Source organism: Aythya ferina (assembly GCF_964211825.1).
Source record: "Aythya ferina genome assembly, chromosome: 4".
NCBI classification, from domain to species: domain Eukaryota; kingdom Metazoa; phylum Chordata; class Aves; order Anseriformes; family Anatidae; genus Aythya; species Aythya ferina.
This window is the reverse complement of record NC_140300.1, coordinates 21,150,071-21,164,747: the sequence shown is the minus strand read 5'-3', so window position 1 is coordinate 21,164,747 and position 14,677 is coordinate 21,150,071. Positions and strand designations below refer to the sequence as shown.

The 14,677-nt window shown below is 33.0% G+C and overlaps 1 protein-coding gene across 11 annotated transcripts in view; it reads right to left on the bottom strand.

Annotated features, from left to right (window-relative positions):
* The window catches only part of PCDH7 (protocadherin 7), a 294,429-nt gene that overhangs the window by 241,648 nt on the left and 38,104 nt on the right, over positions 1 to 14,677 (bottom strand). For 6 of the 11 annotated variants that reach the window (XM_084517345.1, XM_084517350.1, XM_084517353.1 and 3 more), the window contains exon 2: positions 1,583 to 1,642. The exons of 4 other annotated variants lie outside the window; for them this stretch is intronic. In XM_084517345.1, coding sequence (XP_084373471.1) covers positions 1,583 to 1,642 — 60 coding nt within the window. Of the gene's footprint in view, positions 1 to 1,582; positions 1,643 to 1,762; positions 1,950 to 14,677 lie in introns of those variants that run through there. One more of the 11 variants, XM_084517349.1, reaches the window with a different exon arrangement.

The following is a 14,677-nucleotide window of genomic DNA, read 5'->3' as shown; positions in this document are numbered from 1 at the left end:
TTAGAAGTTTGATAATATGTCTCAGTACAATAAAGAGTTCAAAGCCTCTTTCTTTTTACCATAAATTCTTCCACTTGGAACTAATTACCCCAAGTGGAAAGAAAAAGTAGCAGATTGCCTGTTTTGAAGGGTTAAACACGAAGAGTGAGCTAATTCAGACATAAATACACAACAAGCAGGAGATAAAATGTTGTTTTTCAGCATTGTCATTCTTAGAGTTAAAAAGCCATATTAATAAGGAAGGCAAGTGATAATACAGTATTTAGTTGCAAATATAATACAGTTTCCTCTCACAGGAAGGATATGTATACTAGAAATTTGAATAGCTGAAGTTACATTTTATTCATAAGAAAAAAAACTTGCTGAAAAAATGTTAGTACTTAAAATACTCTCTTTTGCTCTTTCTTATGATGAAGAAGAATGCAGCAGTTATTGAAAAGTAAGTGTTCAGCCTTTGCTTTCTCTAAATCATAAGTTGATGTAATATACAGGTGATCCAAATATATATATATATCCAAATATTTATATAGTAAATATAAAAATAATATGTGTATAAATTAAATTGGAGTTGGAACCACAGCCTTTTTCTTTACATGATCTAAAGAGCTTAACAGTGACTGCAGAGCTGAAGAGGTTTTCCCTACATGTGGTTTTGATATTGGCAATTGTACAATCCTTGGCACAATTCTAGTCTAGAGTTCTCTAGCCAAGAGCATTAACTTGTGTTTAACAACCAAACAGTATGCATATGTATATACATTCAGGTGACTGGTGATTTCCCTATTCACTGGTACAGTCATTTAGTTTGGTTTCTTCTCTGCATCTACCTCAATTTCCTTGTAGAGATGTATTTTCAGCGAAAACTGAAGGATCCATGAATGTTTCCCCTAATTTCTCTCCCTCACTCTGTTCCCAAGTAGTACAAAGATTTTAAATGATAAAACATTATCTGGTTTTCCAGAAATCCAGTTCTGAGGTATAAAATATTTTCTTTCTTCATCTAGCACATTGTCAGTTTTTTTTTTTTTTTTCCAACAACTCACAAATACTTCCTTTATTCAAATACTCAAAATTCAATCTTTTTCACACTCATCTCCCAGTTACTAATTGAAACAATCATCTAATCAAATTTCAGTCCTTTTCAAAGATGGAACAAAGCAGAAAATTGTGATATTTTTTGTCATCCTGTTCATACTCCTAAATTATGGTATTTGATCCTGTGCCTTCACTTGCAATCATTTCTGCTTACCAAACCTTTGTCACGTACTGTTTATATCTATGCTTTGGATTCTTGACTCTGCTCAATGCCTTTCCAAGTGTGTCCAAAATGTGATCTGAATCTTTTGGTTTCAGTTTTGGTGGTTTGTTCACTTATTTATTTATTTATTCGCGATTTATTATGTGCTTATTTATTTATTTATTTGATAGCTTTGCTTTCAAAGTCCACTTAGTTTTGCAGTAACCCTGTCCCCTGGGAATCAATTTCTTAATATGAGAGTAAAGAGAGTTCATGTATTATGTGATCCAACATTCTTTAGTGTTGGAGTATCATTTCATAAATAATGCACTTACGAGCACATACATTCATTTTACATGATTCCTCAATGTGGCCAGGGTGCTGCGTAGTCTGCATTGTATCCACCTACAAAAAATACAAAAATATGTGTCTGCTTATCAGGATGTGAGTAGGGTTTAGCTAACGTAATCCTGTATCATGGATCTTGTAAGTGAGTAAAAAGATTCTTCCTTCTTATGTTCAATATATATACATATATTATATATTCCATAAATTAACTATTTGGCAGTGAAAGAATGAGAATATCATTATATATTGTTTAACAAAAGAAAAGGAATTAACTGAACTTTGTCCAGTAACAGGATGGTTTTTGATCACAGAATAAAGAAACTGAGTGAAGATTCATTCCTTCTTCCTTTCTTCCTTCTAGTTACTGTGAACAAAGTAAAACAATGTAAGTGTTTAGAATATCAGTGCCAAACATAACTCTTCTCCATGAAGTGACTGGATAAATAGTGCACTAAGTCACTAACAGTATTAGTTGAAAGAAAGAACAGCAATTTTATAAGAAAACAAATATGCACCTTATCTTCTACCCCATCCCTCACTCCCCTCCCCAGCACATGAAAAAGAAAGGAGTAAGGCAGCAAGATTTAGAGAGCAGTATACAATATATAATGATAACTCTGTGAAAATGTAAGTTAGTCAAAATGCCAGATATAAACTATTATGCTACAAGGTGGACAAAGAAAACAGAGAACTAAGTGAAGGCACGTTTTCTTTGAACTACTGTGATCAATAAGTTTATGAAGTAAATGACACATAAAATACACATCTAATGATAAAGAGCGAGGTTTCTGTCTAATATATTCTTCTAAAATAGCTCTTAAATTATCACTAAGAGACAAGTCATCTACACAAAACCCACTAACCTGATGTGTGTTAGTTGCATAACACAGTTTGTTGGCATTCACCAGATAGTCTTTTCAGCCTTTCCAGTATTTTTGTATTATTACTTTATATTTATTTCATATCACTCACTACTAGTTCCTTATTTTCAAACATTTTAATGAATCACTTCTAATCTATTACACACACAAGTATGTAATCAAAAGAGATCTACTAACATTTTAAATAGCCTTCTCCAAGCTGAAAACACAAATTGGGAGCATTTGTAAGATATTTCTGAGGCTGAAAAGGTTCATAGATATAATATTCCCTTCTATAAGCAGAGGTCTCTTCTAGCAGAGATATTCATGCTATTTGTCAAATCAAGTCATAAATCAATGCAAGAGGAAAGACAGAAAAGTAAAAACACAACATTCAGTAAACAGTAAATTATCTGACACATAGTAGAACAAGTAATTATTTTTATTTATTTATTTTTTTAATCAAAAAATGCAATACAGTATGTCCTCACAAATTCAAATGATCATGGGGGTCTCAGTGGGTATATTTATATTACCTGCTGATTTGGTACAAAAAAGAAGGATGACAGTGGGATTTGCTGTATTTCTTTATATTGCATTTTTACCAGCAATTAAGTCTGTACCACTTGCCAATCCTAGGCATACATTATCCAGGCAAAGAGATCAAATTGACAGAGGATCTAGCTACTGCATGGCAAGTGCTACAAACCACCTGACACCCTGACAACAATTCTGGAAGGAACCTGCTTCAAAAGGATCAGTGGTGCACTAAAACTTATACAGCAGGACTCCAAATATAGACTCAAGGAAAATTCACAGCTGTAAAAAAAACACCTTCCTGTGCTCTGTATCAGTGATATAGTTGCATCCATAGACAAATTCATCCTGCTATTCTAATGACTGATAGAAAAATAAGAAAATACTCTTTTTTTTTTTTTTTTTTTAATTTTCCTTCTCCAAATTTCTGTTAAATGAGCTGCTGTTTTCCTCACTTTTCTATTGCAGCTGAAGAATCTTGCTAATTTCCTGGAAACTGATACTACTGTTTCTTTCCTCTTCCCATTTTCCAGTGTGGAAATGCATATACACTAAAATGAGTTAAATGAAGACTTGAAAGTCCCTACCTCAGTTTTCCCTCAACTAATCCAGTGCATAATACAGAAATACATGTCTGGAAGCTTCTTCTTAAATTCACCATCCAGTTTCTGTTTATCATAGGCATAATCTCATGTATTTCCTTGATAGGTTACAATTTTCTTGCATGAATATTTCAGTGGGAAATCTGTTCCAGAAATTCATTGCTACAGTATTTGAAAATTACTCTAACAACCAACACAAATTTATTCAGTGGTATTTATATCTGTTTATTTTTTTTTCCTTGCATATTCATTTCTATTCTGAAGTGAACTTTCAGTATTAGTGATATGTATTTGCTATTACATGTAATTATTATTTTATCAAACAAGTGGGAGGCCACACTTTTACAGTAAGTGTATAGAGTATAACGTATGGTTTACAGCTATAACATACTGCTACAAACTTAGAATGATTAACTTCAGCAAGCAACTTTTGTTGTTAAATTTTTTTGTCACTCATGTTGTTCACTTAGCATTGAATGAGTCTGTAAATATGTTATGATTGCAGTACATATTATATATTGATCTGATCGATGTGTATTACTAAAACTGTGAGACATTACAAGTTTCTGCAACATTCAATGTGTCTTAAATGAAGCTGAAAGACACAACATGCTTGGTTTTGCCCACTACTGCAAATACCAGATAAAAATATATCTTGATAGATTTCCTGTTACATTTCACAAGATGTTTCTAACCTATTTTTAATCTTCTTTTACACACAGCTTCATTTTCAGTTTGTGACAGAAAGAAAAACAGGATATAGGGAACTACAGGAAATATATTTAGTATATTTCTTTAGAATATACATGTTGGATGAGGAATACAAATTTGGGCTGAAATTCTAATTCTCATACTCTTACACAAAATAAAATTGATCAGTAAATATTCATAAAAAATCTTTATTTGCTGTAGCATTTGTACAGTATTTGCTGAATCATTAAAGGCCATATACAGAGTAAAAAGATACTTAACAAAAGATACAAACAGATTAAAAACTTTTTTTGCTTGTTTGTTTTCTGAAGAGGAAATTAATAAGGAATGCTACATAAGAGATGCATAGTTTTTAGCCATCAGAATTTCTTTAATAGATATATCCTTCTTTCATATAAGAAAATCTATTAATACTCCTGGTTATGAAAGTTAAAAAAAATAAATAGTTAAAGCAACTTAAAAGGATAAGGCACCTACATATAGTACACAGTTTAACATGACTGTGTTTAAGCAGAGGTAAATGAGAACACAATTGGCCATATCCTTAACTACTTCACATCAGTTGGGTCTAGTTTTGCAACATTGTTGTAGCTAGCTACTACAGACTCCTTGCATGCTAGGCAAGAGGTAAATTAAGTCCATCAAAAGTAAATATGCCACTTTGTATCAAAAACAGAAAAATAAACTAATTATCATTTAAACACATCACTACAAGTATAACGTTGATAAAATAACATACATCATTCATAATCTTTACAAACCCTCTGGTTTATTGATGTCCTGCTAACAGTAGGCCTTCCCAGGCATTTTGAACACTTAGGCCTTCTCTGGAGAATTCTACCACTTACTAACATTAGGATACTAGGATTATTGTTTCCTATGTTCTGTTCACAGTCACACTTTACTGTAATAAGGAGTGACGTATCAACCACTCTTCATGGTAAGCACTAGAGGCCTGCTGGCTCACAGAGACACACAGAGTGGTGTCTGTGCCCTTTCCCTGAAAAGAATTCATTCATACCCACAAACCAATAGCTTAGAAATAAAATAAAAATAAAATATTACATATGCTTAACTGTTTAACGATCTATTCCTTCTAAAAAAAAATTGTAAGTCAGTCATAAACATACATGTACTACCAGTAGTATGAAAATTAAAATATAAAATCTCCCATTTATTAACTATATCAATCACTCTTGCACAAACATTGTAATAATAAAAATGTTGCATTTTAACACTGTTTACTACAATGCTATGCAATTAGTGAAGCAGAGAACTTTCTTCATTACAAGCCAGTATGATGACGTTATTGTTCTCTCTTCAATATACGTGCATTGACTTACTTCTAGTAGGCAGTGCTCAGAAATATAATTTTATAATATTTTTGAAGGCTACAAGTAGGGTAACATAGGTTTAAGCTACTTTAAAAGTCTCAATAATGTAAACCTCTATATGGTTTCCGTATTACTTCCATAATACATTTATTAAAATTCTGACATCTTAGCCTATTGAACAAATACATTAATACAACCTTATAAGAAGGACTATAATAATAAAAATATTACATACTTAAATTATATTTTACTATCTTAACCCAGCAGTCTGGACTTTCTTGAAAACTAGATAATATTGCTATGTCAAGGAAAAAAAAAAAAAACGTTTACAGAAAAAGAGAACAGCAAATACTGGTATCCTGAGATGCCTGTGATGCTGCAAACATCACGCTGAGAGATTTGGGCTGCTCTTTAAACAGCTTACAGAACATAGTTTGATCTTGGTGTAGATAATGCTACTAATAGTTTAATCCAGTAGTAAGAAACCAGACCATGAAAAGCCTAGCACACAGTTTTATTGTTGTTGTTTCATTTCATTTTCTCCTTTTCTTAGGAGCAGAGGAAAGGAAAATACTAAAAGGAAAAATCCATACAGTTCTTTTTCTAAACCGATGAAACCCCACTTCAAAACTAGTAGGATATTTTTACATCACTTCGTACATCCATAGGGTAGAAATCTTTTTTTTTTTCCTTTCATCTTTTTTAGCCTAAATATATATGTGGTATATTAATTGCTGTTATATCAGCATAGCTCTCCAATATTTTTTGCTAGCATTTATTCCCAATACGTTTATGAAGAGCAATGAAATCTCTTCTCACCAGTTATTTTCTTAAGGCTCTGTCTGAGGCTCATGTAGCAGTGACTTAAGACCAGATGGCAGGAATAGTTACCACCTTCATCCATCTGCTCCTCCCCTCTGATGGGCTTTAGAGCCTTCAGGGCAGGGTTATTTGATATGTCCATGAATGAGCTCATGTGCTATTGTAGGCTTCAGCTGGGCATATTAAACTAAAACAATTTCAGTTTTGGTTTACCCTAATATACCAGCCAGTGGTTCACACAGTGAGTCAAAGGAGGCTCAGGTATTTATGCCTTGAGGACAGTAACATCTTCTGCCATCCAATTTTAGCCTGCCACAGCATGTCTCTTAGAGCCTTAAGTCTGAATGAGCAAAGCCCTTTCAGTCATCCCTTGCACAGCTAACTCTATATCCCATAGTTATTAAACAGTTCTTTCTGAATCTCTGAGTCTAAGCTTAATTCTGCCTGAATATGTCTGACCAGAATAACATACCAATCTTTCAAATAAAGTTTCATGTACACAGCTTTGAATGATATGAATATTCTCTCACAGCAGCACACAACCTGCTGCAGCCTTATGTTGCGGTAGCAAATTTGCCTGTCACATTGGTGCTCATAACCACTGTAACTAATTCACCAATTTCCCATCTGATTATTTCTTGACTGAATTTACAAATTACAGTATTGTTCTTGCTTTTTTTTTTTTTTTTTTTTGGTTTTTTTTTTTTTTTTTTTATTGCTACAGTCTAAAACTTTTTCCAGTTGTTCAACTAGCATAGTCTAATCCTCCCTCAGACTCATGATGGTTGCATTTCTTTCATTATCGTGTTTCATTATTACACTTGCATTCTCTGCACCAAAGTGAAACTATAAAGCAAAATCATTCTTGTCTGATGCTTGACTTGAACTTTCCCTCTTCTTATAATGTTTATCTTCGCAACAACACCCATTGTCACCTCATTTTAGTGAATCTCTCACACTTTGTAATTCTTTTAGTAATCCCCATCTTCCTTAGATGAACAAATAATTTTCCAGGTGGCAAAGTATGAACTGCTTGCTGAAGTCCACAGAGATGAGATTACTAATTCCTCTTTTTCTAGGAAACTGGTTATATTTTCAGGGGAAGGTATCAGATTGGCTTACATGAACTTCAGTAAAGCCATTTTCGATTTCCATCTTAGACCATCTTTTTTTTTTTTTTTCTCCCCTTTATGTCAGCAACTTGATTTTTCATCTAAAATCTGCTCTACTGTTTCATAAAAAAAAAAAAAAAAAAAAAAGAGGTCATATTTTTATACCTTAATCCATTCTTGTCTTCCATACTACTTAAATATAAATAGTATATTTGCTATTCTCCAACAAAACAGCATTTTTGCCCTATCAGGTTTATTTACAAGAAAACCTGGAATGCCTTTTTCTGTGTCACTCAAAATTCGATGATGCTTTTCTGTTCCTCCTTGAATTACATACATGAGACTCCAAGTTTTGTTTCTATCTCAGATTGAGTTTCAGCTTTTGCCTCTAAAGTACATTATTGACTTTGTTTAAAATTAAAACAAAGTATTAATTTAATTTCTTTATCACACCTATATTATCTTTTACCTCTAAAGGTAATAACTGTCCAAGTTCTTTTTTTCCTGCAATCTTTTGGTTAATATAACTAAATAAGAGTTATTGTATCTCAAAGACATATATATATATAGGAAGTTTTTCCATCTCTAATTACCAACTTTTATCCTGTCTGTCAGTAAGTAGAGTCATTCTCTATACCTACTACGAAAGAGTAGGTAGATGCTGAAAAGAATAAACCACATATATTGAACAGGGAATGCACTTTTCCAAGTCCCAGAGTTAATCTGCCTAAAGGCAAAAGGTCTGTGTTCTCTTCTACCTATTCTTTGTCACTTAAGACACTATTACACTTGCTTATAATTTCCTAGATTCGTTACACTAAGAAAATAAAAATTGCTAAGACTTCTGTGTCTAATGTATACAAAAATGGAGATGAAAGACAAATACACGTATTATAAAATGCAGCTTTAGTTTTAAAGGTATTAACTGCTCTTTATTTTAAAAAGTACTCTTAAAATCACCTGATTTCTAATCTGCATGGACTGGTATCTGTCAATCCAATTTTTTGCTTGCTAAGGTCTTCATTTGAACTGCAAGGTGAAAGAAGACTTCTAGAGTAATGATTTGAGAGAGAGGAACATTATTCATGGAATTAAATGCTGTATAGATATATTTAAAATAGACTGCTATGATGTGGCAGAAATAGCAAGCTGATACATTTATTGCTTACTCTGCAATGTGATGTATTATCTTTCATCTCATTGGTACAACGGACTTCACAGATGGCTTCACACTTCAGCCATTTCGAGACACTGGGCCAGTAATCCCTGTTCAACATGGACCCTCCTGGGGTACAAAGGGCTTCAGGGGTTTCTCTTGCCCTTACTTCAGTGGGGAAAGCAAGAGCTTGACTCAAGAGGAGAATAAATGCAATAATGCTGTGTGGAGCAGGAATTCCGTTGGAGCAGCAGGAGCCCTGCTTCCTGGGTGGATAAAATTCCAGCCATCAGGCAGCAAAGAGGATTATGCCAAAGGCACAGTATGGCTCCAAAGGTAGAGTCTCAAAGAGAAGCCAAAACTAAACAAAAACGTTATGGAAAGAAGTGTGAGGAAAAGATATAAGGCAAGGAAGAGAAAAAGGTGGGATATTTTAGTAAAAATAATAATAATTTAAAAAAAAAAAAAAAAGGAAACAAGAAAATATGCCAGAATGCAAAGTTAAACATTGCTATCACTGATTTGAAAATTCCAGTGTTTAGAAGAGAAGGAACAGTCTGTACCTTTAATATGGGCATAGGCTAATATACTATTTGAACAGATAACAGAAAGCATGGATGTAAAACAGAGACTCATAAAATGTGTGTAAGATGGGTGTTGTTCAGTAGACCAAAACTGACAGGGTTTCCTGAATCCCTTTTCCATGTAACTTCAAGTTGAAGTCAAAAGGCTTGAAAGGTTTTTTAATTCTCAGATTTTAATTCTTTAAAAATTTAAATATATATATATATAAATCAATTCTCAGACATTTATCTGAATACTCTCCTATGTTAGCATCATAATGCTAGCATCAGAAGTATCATAATGATGAGCTAAGCTAATAAAGAATAAAGCCATCCTATGTTATATACTTGTTCAATACTATTGTTATACTGACAGCACAAAACTGTTTGAATTGTCAACTGTTCACTTTCTTAAAACTAAGTTCAAAACACTTTTTTCTTTTGTATATATAGCTTCTCTTTCAAAGAATTATAAATTCCATACTTCTAGATAAGTTACAACTGTTGAAGTCCTTTATCAGTGAGTAGTATGGTGTATTAACAAATAAGAGCTTATTTCATAGTGTCTTATGAACACAGTGTGGTAGACTGGTTTAATTAAAGTCTGCCAAACTATCATAAGGATTTTGCACTCTGCAAATAATTGCTTTTTCTTCTCTATTCACTTTTTGTTAATGGAAACAGAGCAAGTTCTTTTTATCTTTTATATATTATGATGTAAAGGAAAAAAAAAAAAAAAAAGAAAAACAAAAAGTTAATGAAGTGACCTTTCATTCCTTGGACATCCTTTTACGTTAAACCTAAATTGATCACAAATCATCTAGACTTTCCAGCAGTTATATATGTGAAACTATGTCATGTGTCCAAATGAGGCTATGGTACTACAACACTGAACACTACACAGACCCTAAAGGAACTGATCAGTGGAATGCAATGAAAGTTGCATTCAAATATTTCTGAGATCAGCTAAATCACCTCACGTTGAACTGCAATCTGTTTATCCAAACATATGTTGCATGCTTACAGATATTAGGTGAACCCTTTTGCTCATACATTCTTCACCACAAATGTATTTTTGCAGATTTGGTACATGGGAATATGCAATGAACATGGGAATAGGAAATGCTGTTTTGAGCATTTTTGATCAAAAAAGCTTTTTTTCAGTTACATAGAAAAAGGATTATTTTAGGACCAAAAATCAGTTTATCGCCACTTCTTTCATACTAAATTATATCTAATATGCTGTGTGCGCTATTGCAGAAACACTTTATCAATTTAAGTTACAGAAACATCACATAGTCTACTTTCCCACAGCTGCTCATACCCAGCACATCATCAGTTGTAATATTCATTAGAAAGACAGCTTCGAACTGCTGCCACATATCTTGATGGGCGCAGGAGGTGTGGGGGTGGGGATGGACAGACAGACAGATGACGACACAAAAAATATTTTTTCTAATTTCAGAATAAGTTTCTAGAGACTCGTGTACACTGATGAAATTATGACTAGCCTGACTGTCAAGTGGAGTATAGCGACCCAGTTTGATAGTTGACAATTCTAGATTTGTAAGGTTTTCTATTTCAAATATATTCATTTTACAAATGAAAGTTTTCTTTTTCTTCAAATAGCAAGACTGCTAAGGTGATTTCATCTCAAAAAATAACTTTTTTTTTTTTTTCTGATCCTTTTTATATATTTTTTTTCTTCTAATTTGAGTCTTTCTTCTGTAGTCAGAATACCTACAAAGAGAAAACTTTGTGGAAAATTTTCCAATTTTTTTTGAAATATACCTTTCTATATTTAGCTATCACACACTGATGCAGCAAAATGTTGAAACACAGCCAGCTAGTGTTATAAAAGGAATTAAAAGGAATGCCCAAATACCATTTTATCGCATTCTTCCATAAGAAAACAACACAGAAATATCTATTCTGTAAACTAGACAGAAACTTGCTAGAAATACACAGAAACTGCAAGCTATTATGTCATTCCATGACTCTCAGTATTTCTACTTAGCAGGTGACAATTTCTTCTTCTTTCCATATAAGAAGTGCAACAGTAAAACCCTGCTTTAAGCTGTCTACTCAAAAAATATTTGGGGAAAATAAGTATAGCTCCTCAGCAGTTAAAAGAAGCTACTTTTAGTGTTGAAGTTTTTCACTTACAGGCTTCTTCATTATTTTCAAAGCTGTGAAATGGTTTAGTTTCTCCAAGAAAACGAGAGACATTTGGAGGACATTTCTTGTCCTTAAAGTTTCCATGCTGTGTGTCAGAAAAATAAAATATTGAGTGGTTGCTATCAAACTTTTGTCTGTTGCTATCTTTTGTCTCCCCTATAGCCAAACACATATGGTATATTTCACATATGTAAAAAAATCTCTGCTTTTTGAAAGGAAAATACTTAAGCCCTTCCTATGGTCCTGCCTATCAGACAGGAACTTGAAAAGCAAAGTTGCAGATTTTTTGCTTGGGACTGCTGAATTTAAAATAATGCAAATGCATTTCAGGATACTGCAGAAGAGACTAAAAGGAATGAAAGTATCTATAACAGGTATAACACAGTAGTTAAGATCTCTTTGGAATAGATTACCAGATAAGACTGATTCATTGCAGAACATGAGGAAGAAGACAGTGAGAGGAACAGTGGCCTCTCTTTGCCTGTATCTGCACAAGCTGTGGGTTCCACAGTTCGATACCTTTTCCTTAGTGGATCATGTAATCACAGAATAGTCTGAGCTGGAAGGGACCCACAAGGATCGCGGAGTCCAACTCCTGGCTCCACACAGGACCACCCCAAAATCAGACCATATGTCTGAAAGCGTTGTCCAAATGCTTCTTGAACTCCAGCAGGCTTGGCACTATGACCACCTCCCTGGGGATCCTGTACCAGTGCCCAACCACCCTCTTAGTGGGGTACACCCTAAACAGAAATTTAATTCGCAGTTATTTCTCAGTTATTAACCTTTCTGAGTATACTGCACTACTATTAAGAGGAACAGGTATTTTATCATCAGTGATTACATCTGCTCAGGTAGGAAGAGTTATGTTCAATAAGCTCTTTCCCCCTCCTGCTTTTAAGGTTAGTCTTTAAAAAAAAAATGACTTTGACTATGCATGTTAAAATTTAAGATTGAAACAAGGAGGCCAGGTCACCTGGCTCTTGGGCCACAGCATCAGGAACCCATGAAACTGAGAGGGGGTAAATTAAATGTCACCAAACTATGCCTTATTTCAATTTTCCTGACTGCTTTTTATATCTGCTGATTTCAGGCAGAAGAGAACTGTCTTCTTTGAATGGTGAACAGATATTGGAATAAAGAAATATGGTTACAAAATATATTCTAAAAAAAATCTATGGTTGATCATGTTAATAATTGGTAAGGATCTATTAACACCCTTCTAAAGAAATGGATGTCATGCCTAAAATCAGCACAGCTATCTTGTTATTTAATTAAAAACAAACAAGCAAATGAAATATTGCCAAATGTTTAGAAAACCTGATCTGACCAAAATATTCTCCTGATTATGTTCCTAAAATATCACTGGTGTTACTGAGGTTAATTTGAATGCAAGACAAAATAGATTAATTTCTAAGCAACAACCTAACAGTGAAGAATATAAAAGTTAGTTTCGGTCTCGTTGTACCAGACTTCACTTAGGTATGTACTTAGACTCTTATGATCCGAAATTGATAAGAGGTAACAATTAAACCATTAAATATGGTCCACACAGAGTGTTTTACATTTACTAATTCAGTGTTCTTCTTTGTGCTTCTAAAGAAAAAGAAAAAGAAAAAGAAAAAGAAAAAGAAAAAGAAAAAGAAAAAGAAAAAGAAAAAGAAAAAGAAAAAGAAAAAGAAAAAGAAAAAGAAAAAGAAAAAGAAAAAGAAAAAGAAAAAGAAAAAGAAAAAGAAAAAGAAAAAGAAAAAGAAAAAGGGGAATAAATAAATAAACAAATAAATAAATAAACTAAAAAGCAGTGTATCTTTGAGTGCATACATTTAGATATACTTGATTTACTCAATTTGTTTTAAGTTGAAGACTGAAAAGAAATCTTTCACAAAACTGTCATCTTTAAAATATGGTGATATTTCATTTTCCTCCTTCTGCACCACTTAGATTGCCTGGAAATAAAATACTTCCACCAGCCACTTTGTCCAGTTTTTCAGAGCTGTCACTTTCTAGCAAATCTGCTTAAGCAAAATACTTATGTTGTTAGAAAACAGAGAAAACATATAATATAGAATTCCTTCTATACATCTTTGCAAGATTACCTCTATTCAAACACACAAAACAGAAAGTATATGTTAAAATCTGAAAGTTGAGTTCTGACTCATTTAAATCCATAATTCTGGGACTCCCTCAAAAAAAGTTTACAAAGATGGCTAGAATCAGCACACATATTTTTGACTTAGCTCTTTTGTTGTTGTTGTTGTTATTTTTGTGTGTGTGTGTGTGTGTACAATAATTATAATCAATACAATCAAACAATAATTAAAATTCTGTTTTAATAGGAACCACTTTAGGTCATTAAAACTAAAGAGAACACTTCACTTGAAGAAAAGTAAAATGGAAGATGATAATTTCTAACCTTCTCTAGTCCACAAGTTTGGTAGATATACTCTTTATGTCATCACTTGATGCCCTGTAAAGCAAATTGCTACAGTTTTACACTTATGGGTCTTTTGCCTACAATATGAAGGAAAGAGAAAAGACATTAAGTGAAATGCAAACAAACCCTGTGTGCTGAAATGAACTACACTGAGAAAAGCTAAGGTCTTTACCTAGGATACAAATTACCCTTTGTAGAAAGAAAGAAAAAAAAAAAAAAGTAAAAAGCAAAATATTACTTTTTAGATCTAATTTTAAATTCTGGATGTCAAGACTTTTTACAGACTACAAACTGCAGGACGGTTTTGGTTCTAAGAGGTCAATAAGTATTTTTCATTTCATGTTTTTTTTGCTAAGATTTTAATTTAATTTCTGCATGATTATACAAAATCTTTAAAGTTTACACATGAGGAATTATGTAAGACTACAGTTACTTCCACTGCTTTAGAAAGCCTGTCATGTTCCAAGGAAGTCAGTGCTTCTTACTGTGTACAATTCAAATCCCAATTCTCTGATGGCCCGTTAACACCAAATATGTCACCCTTTAACACCGCAGAATCAATACACTGGAATGTCATGGTACCCTGATGGGCCACAAAGCCTCTGTATACATTTATTAGACAAAGATTTTATATTACTTCAGAGAAGAAATGTGTCAAGTTAAAATCAATTTCAAGTTTCTTACTAAGCAGGAAATAGTCTTAGATAAATAAAAGATTATTTTTTTTTTCAAGTTACATTCAGTCAACCATAGGAACTAAACAAAGAAGGTCAAAGTCATTTA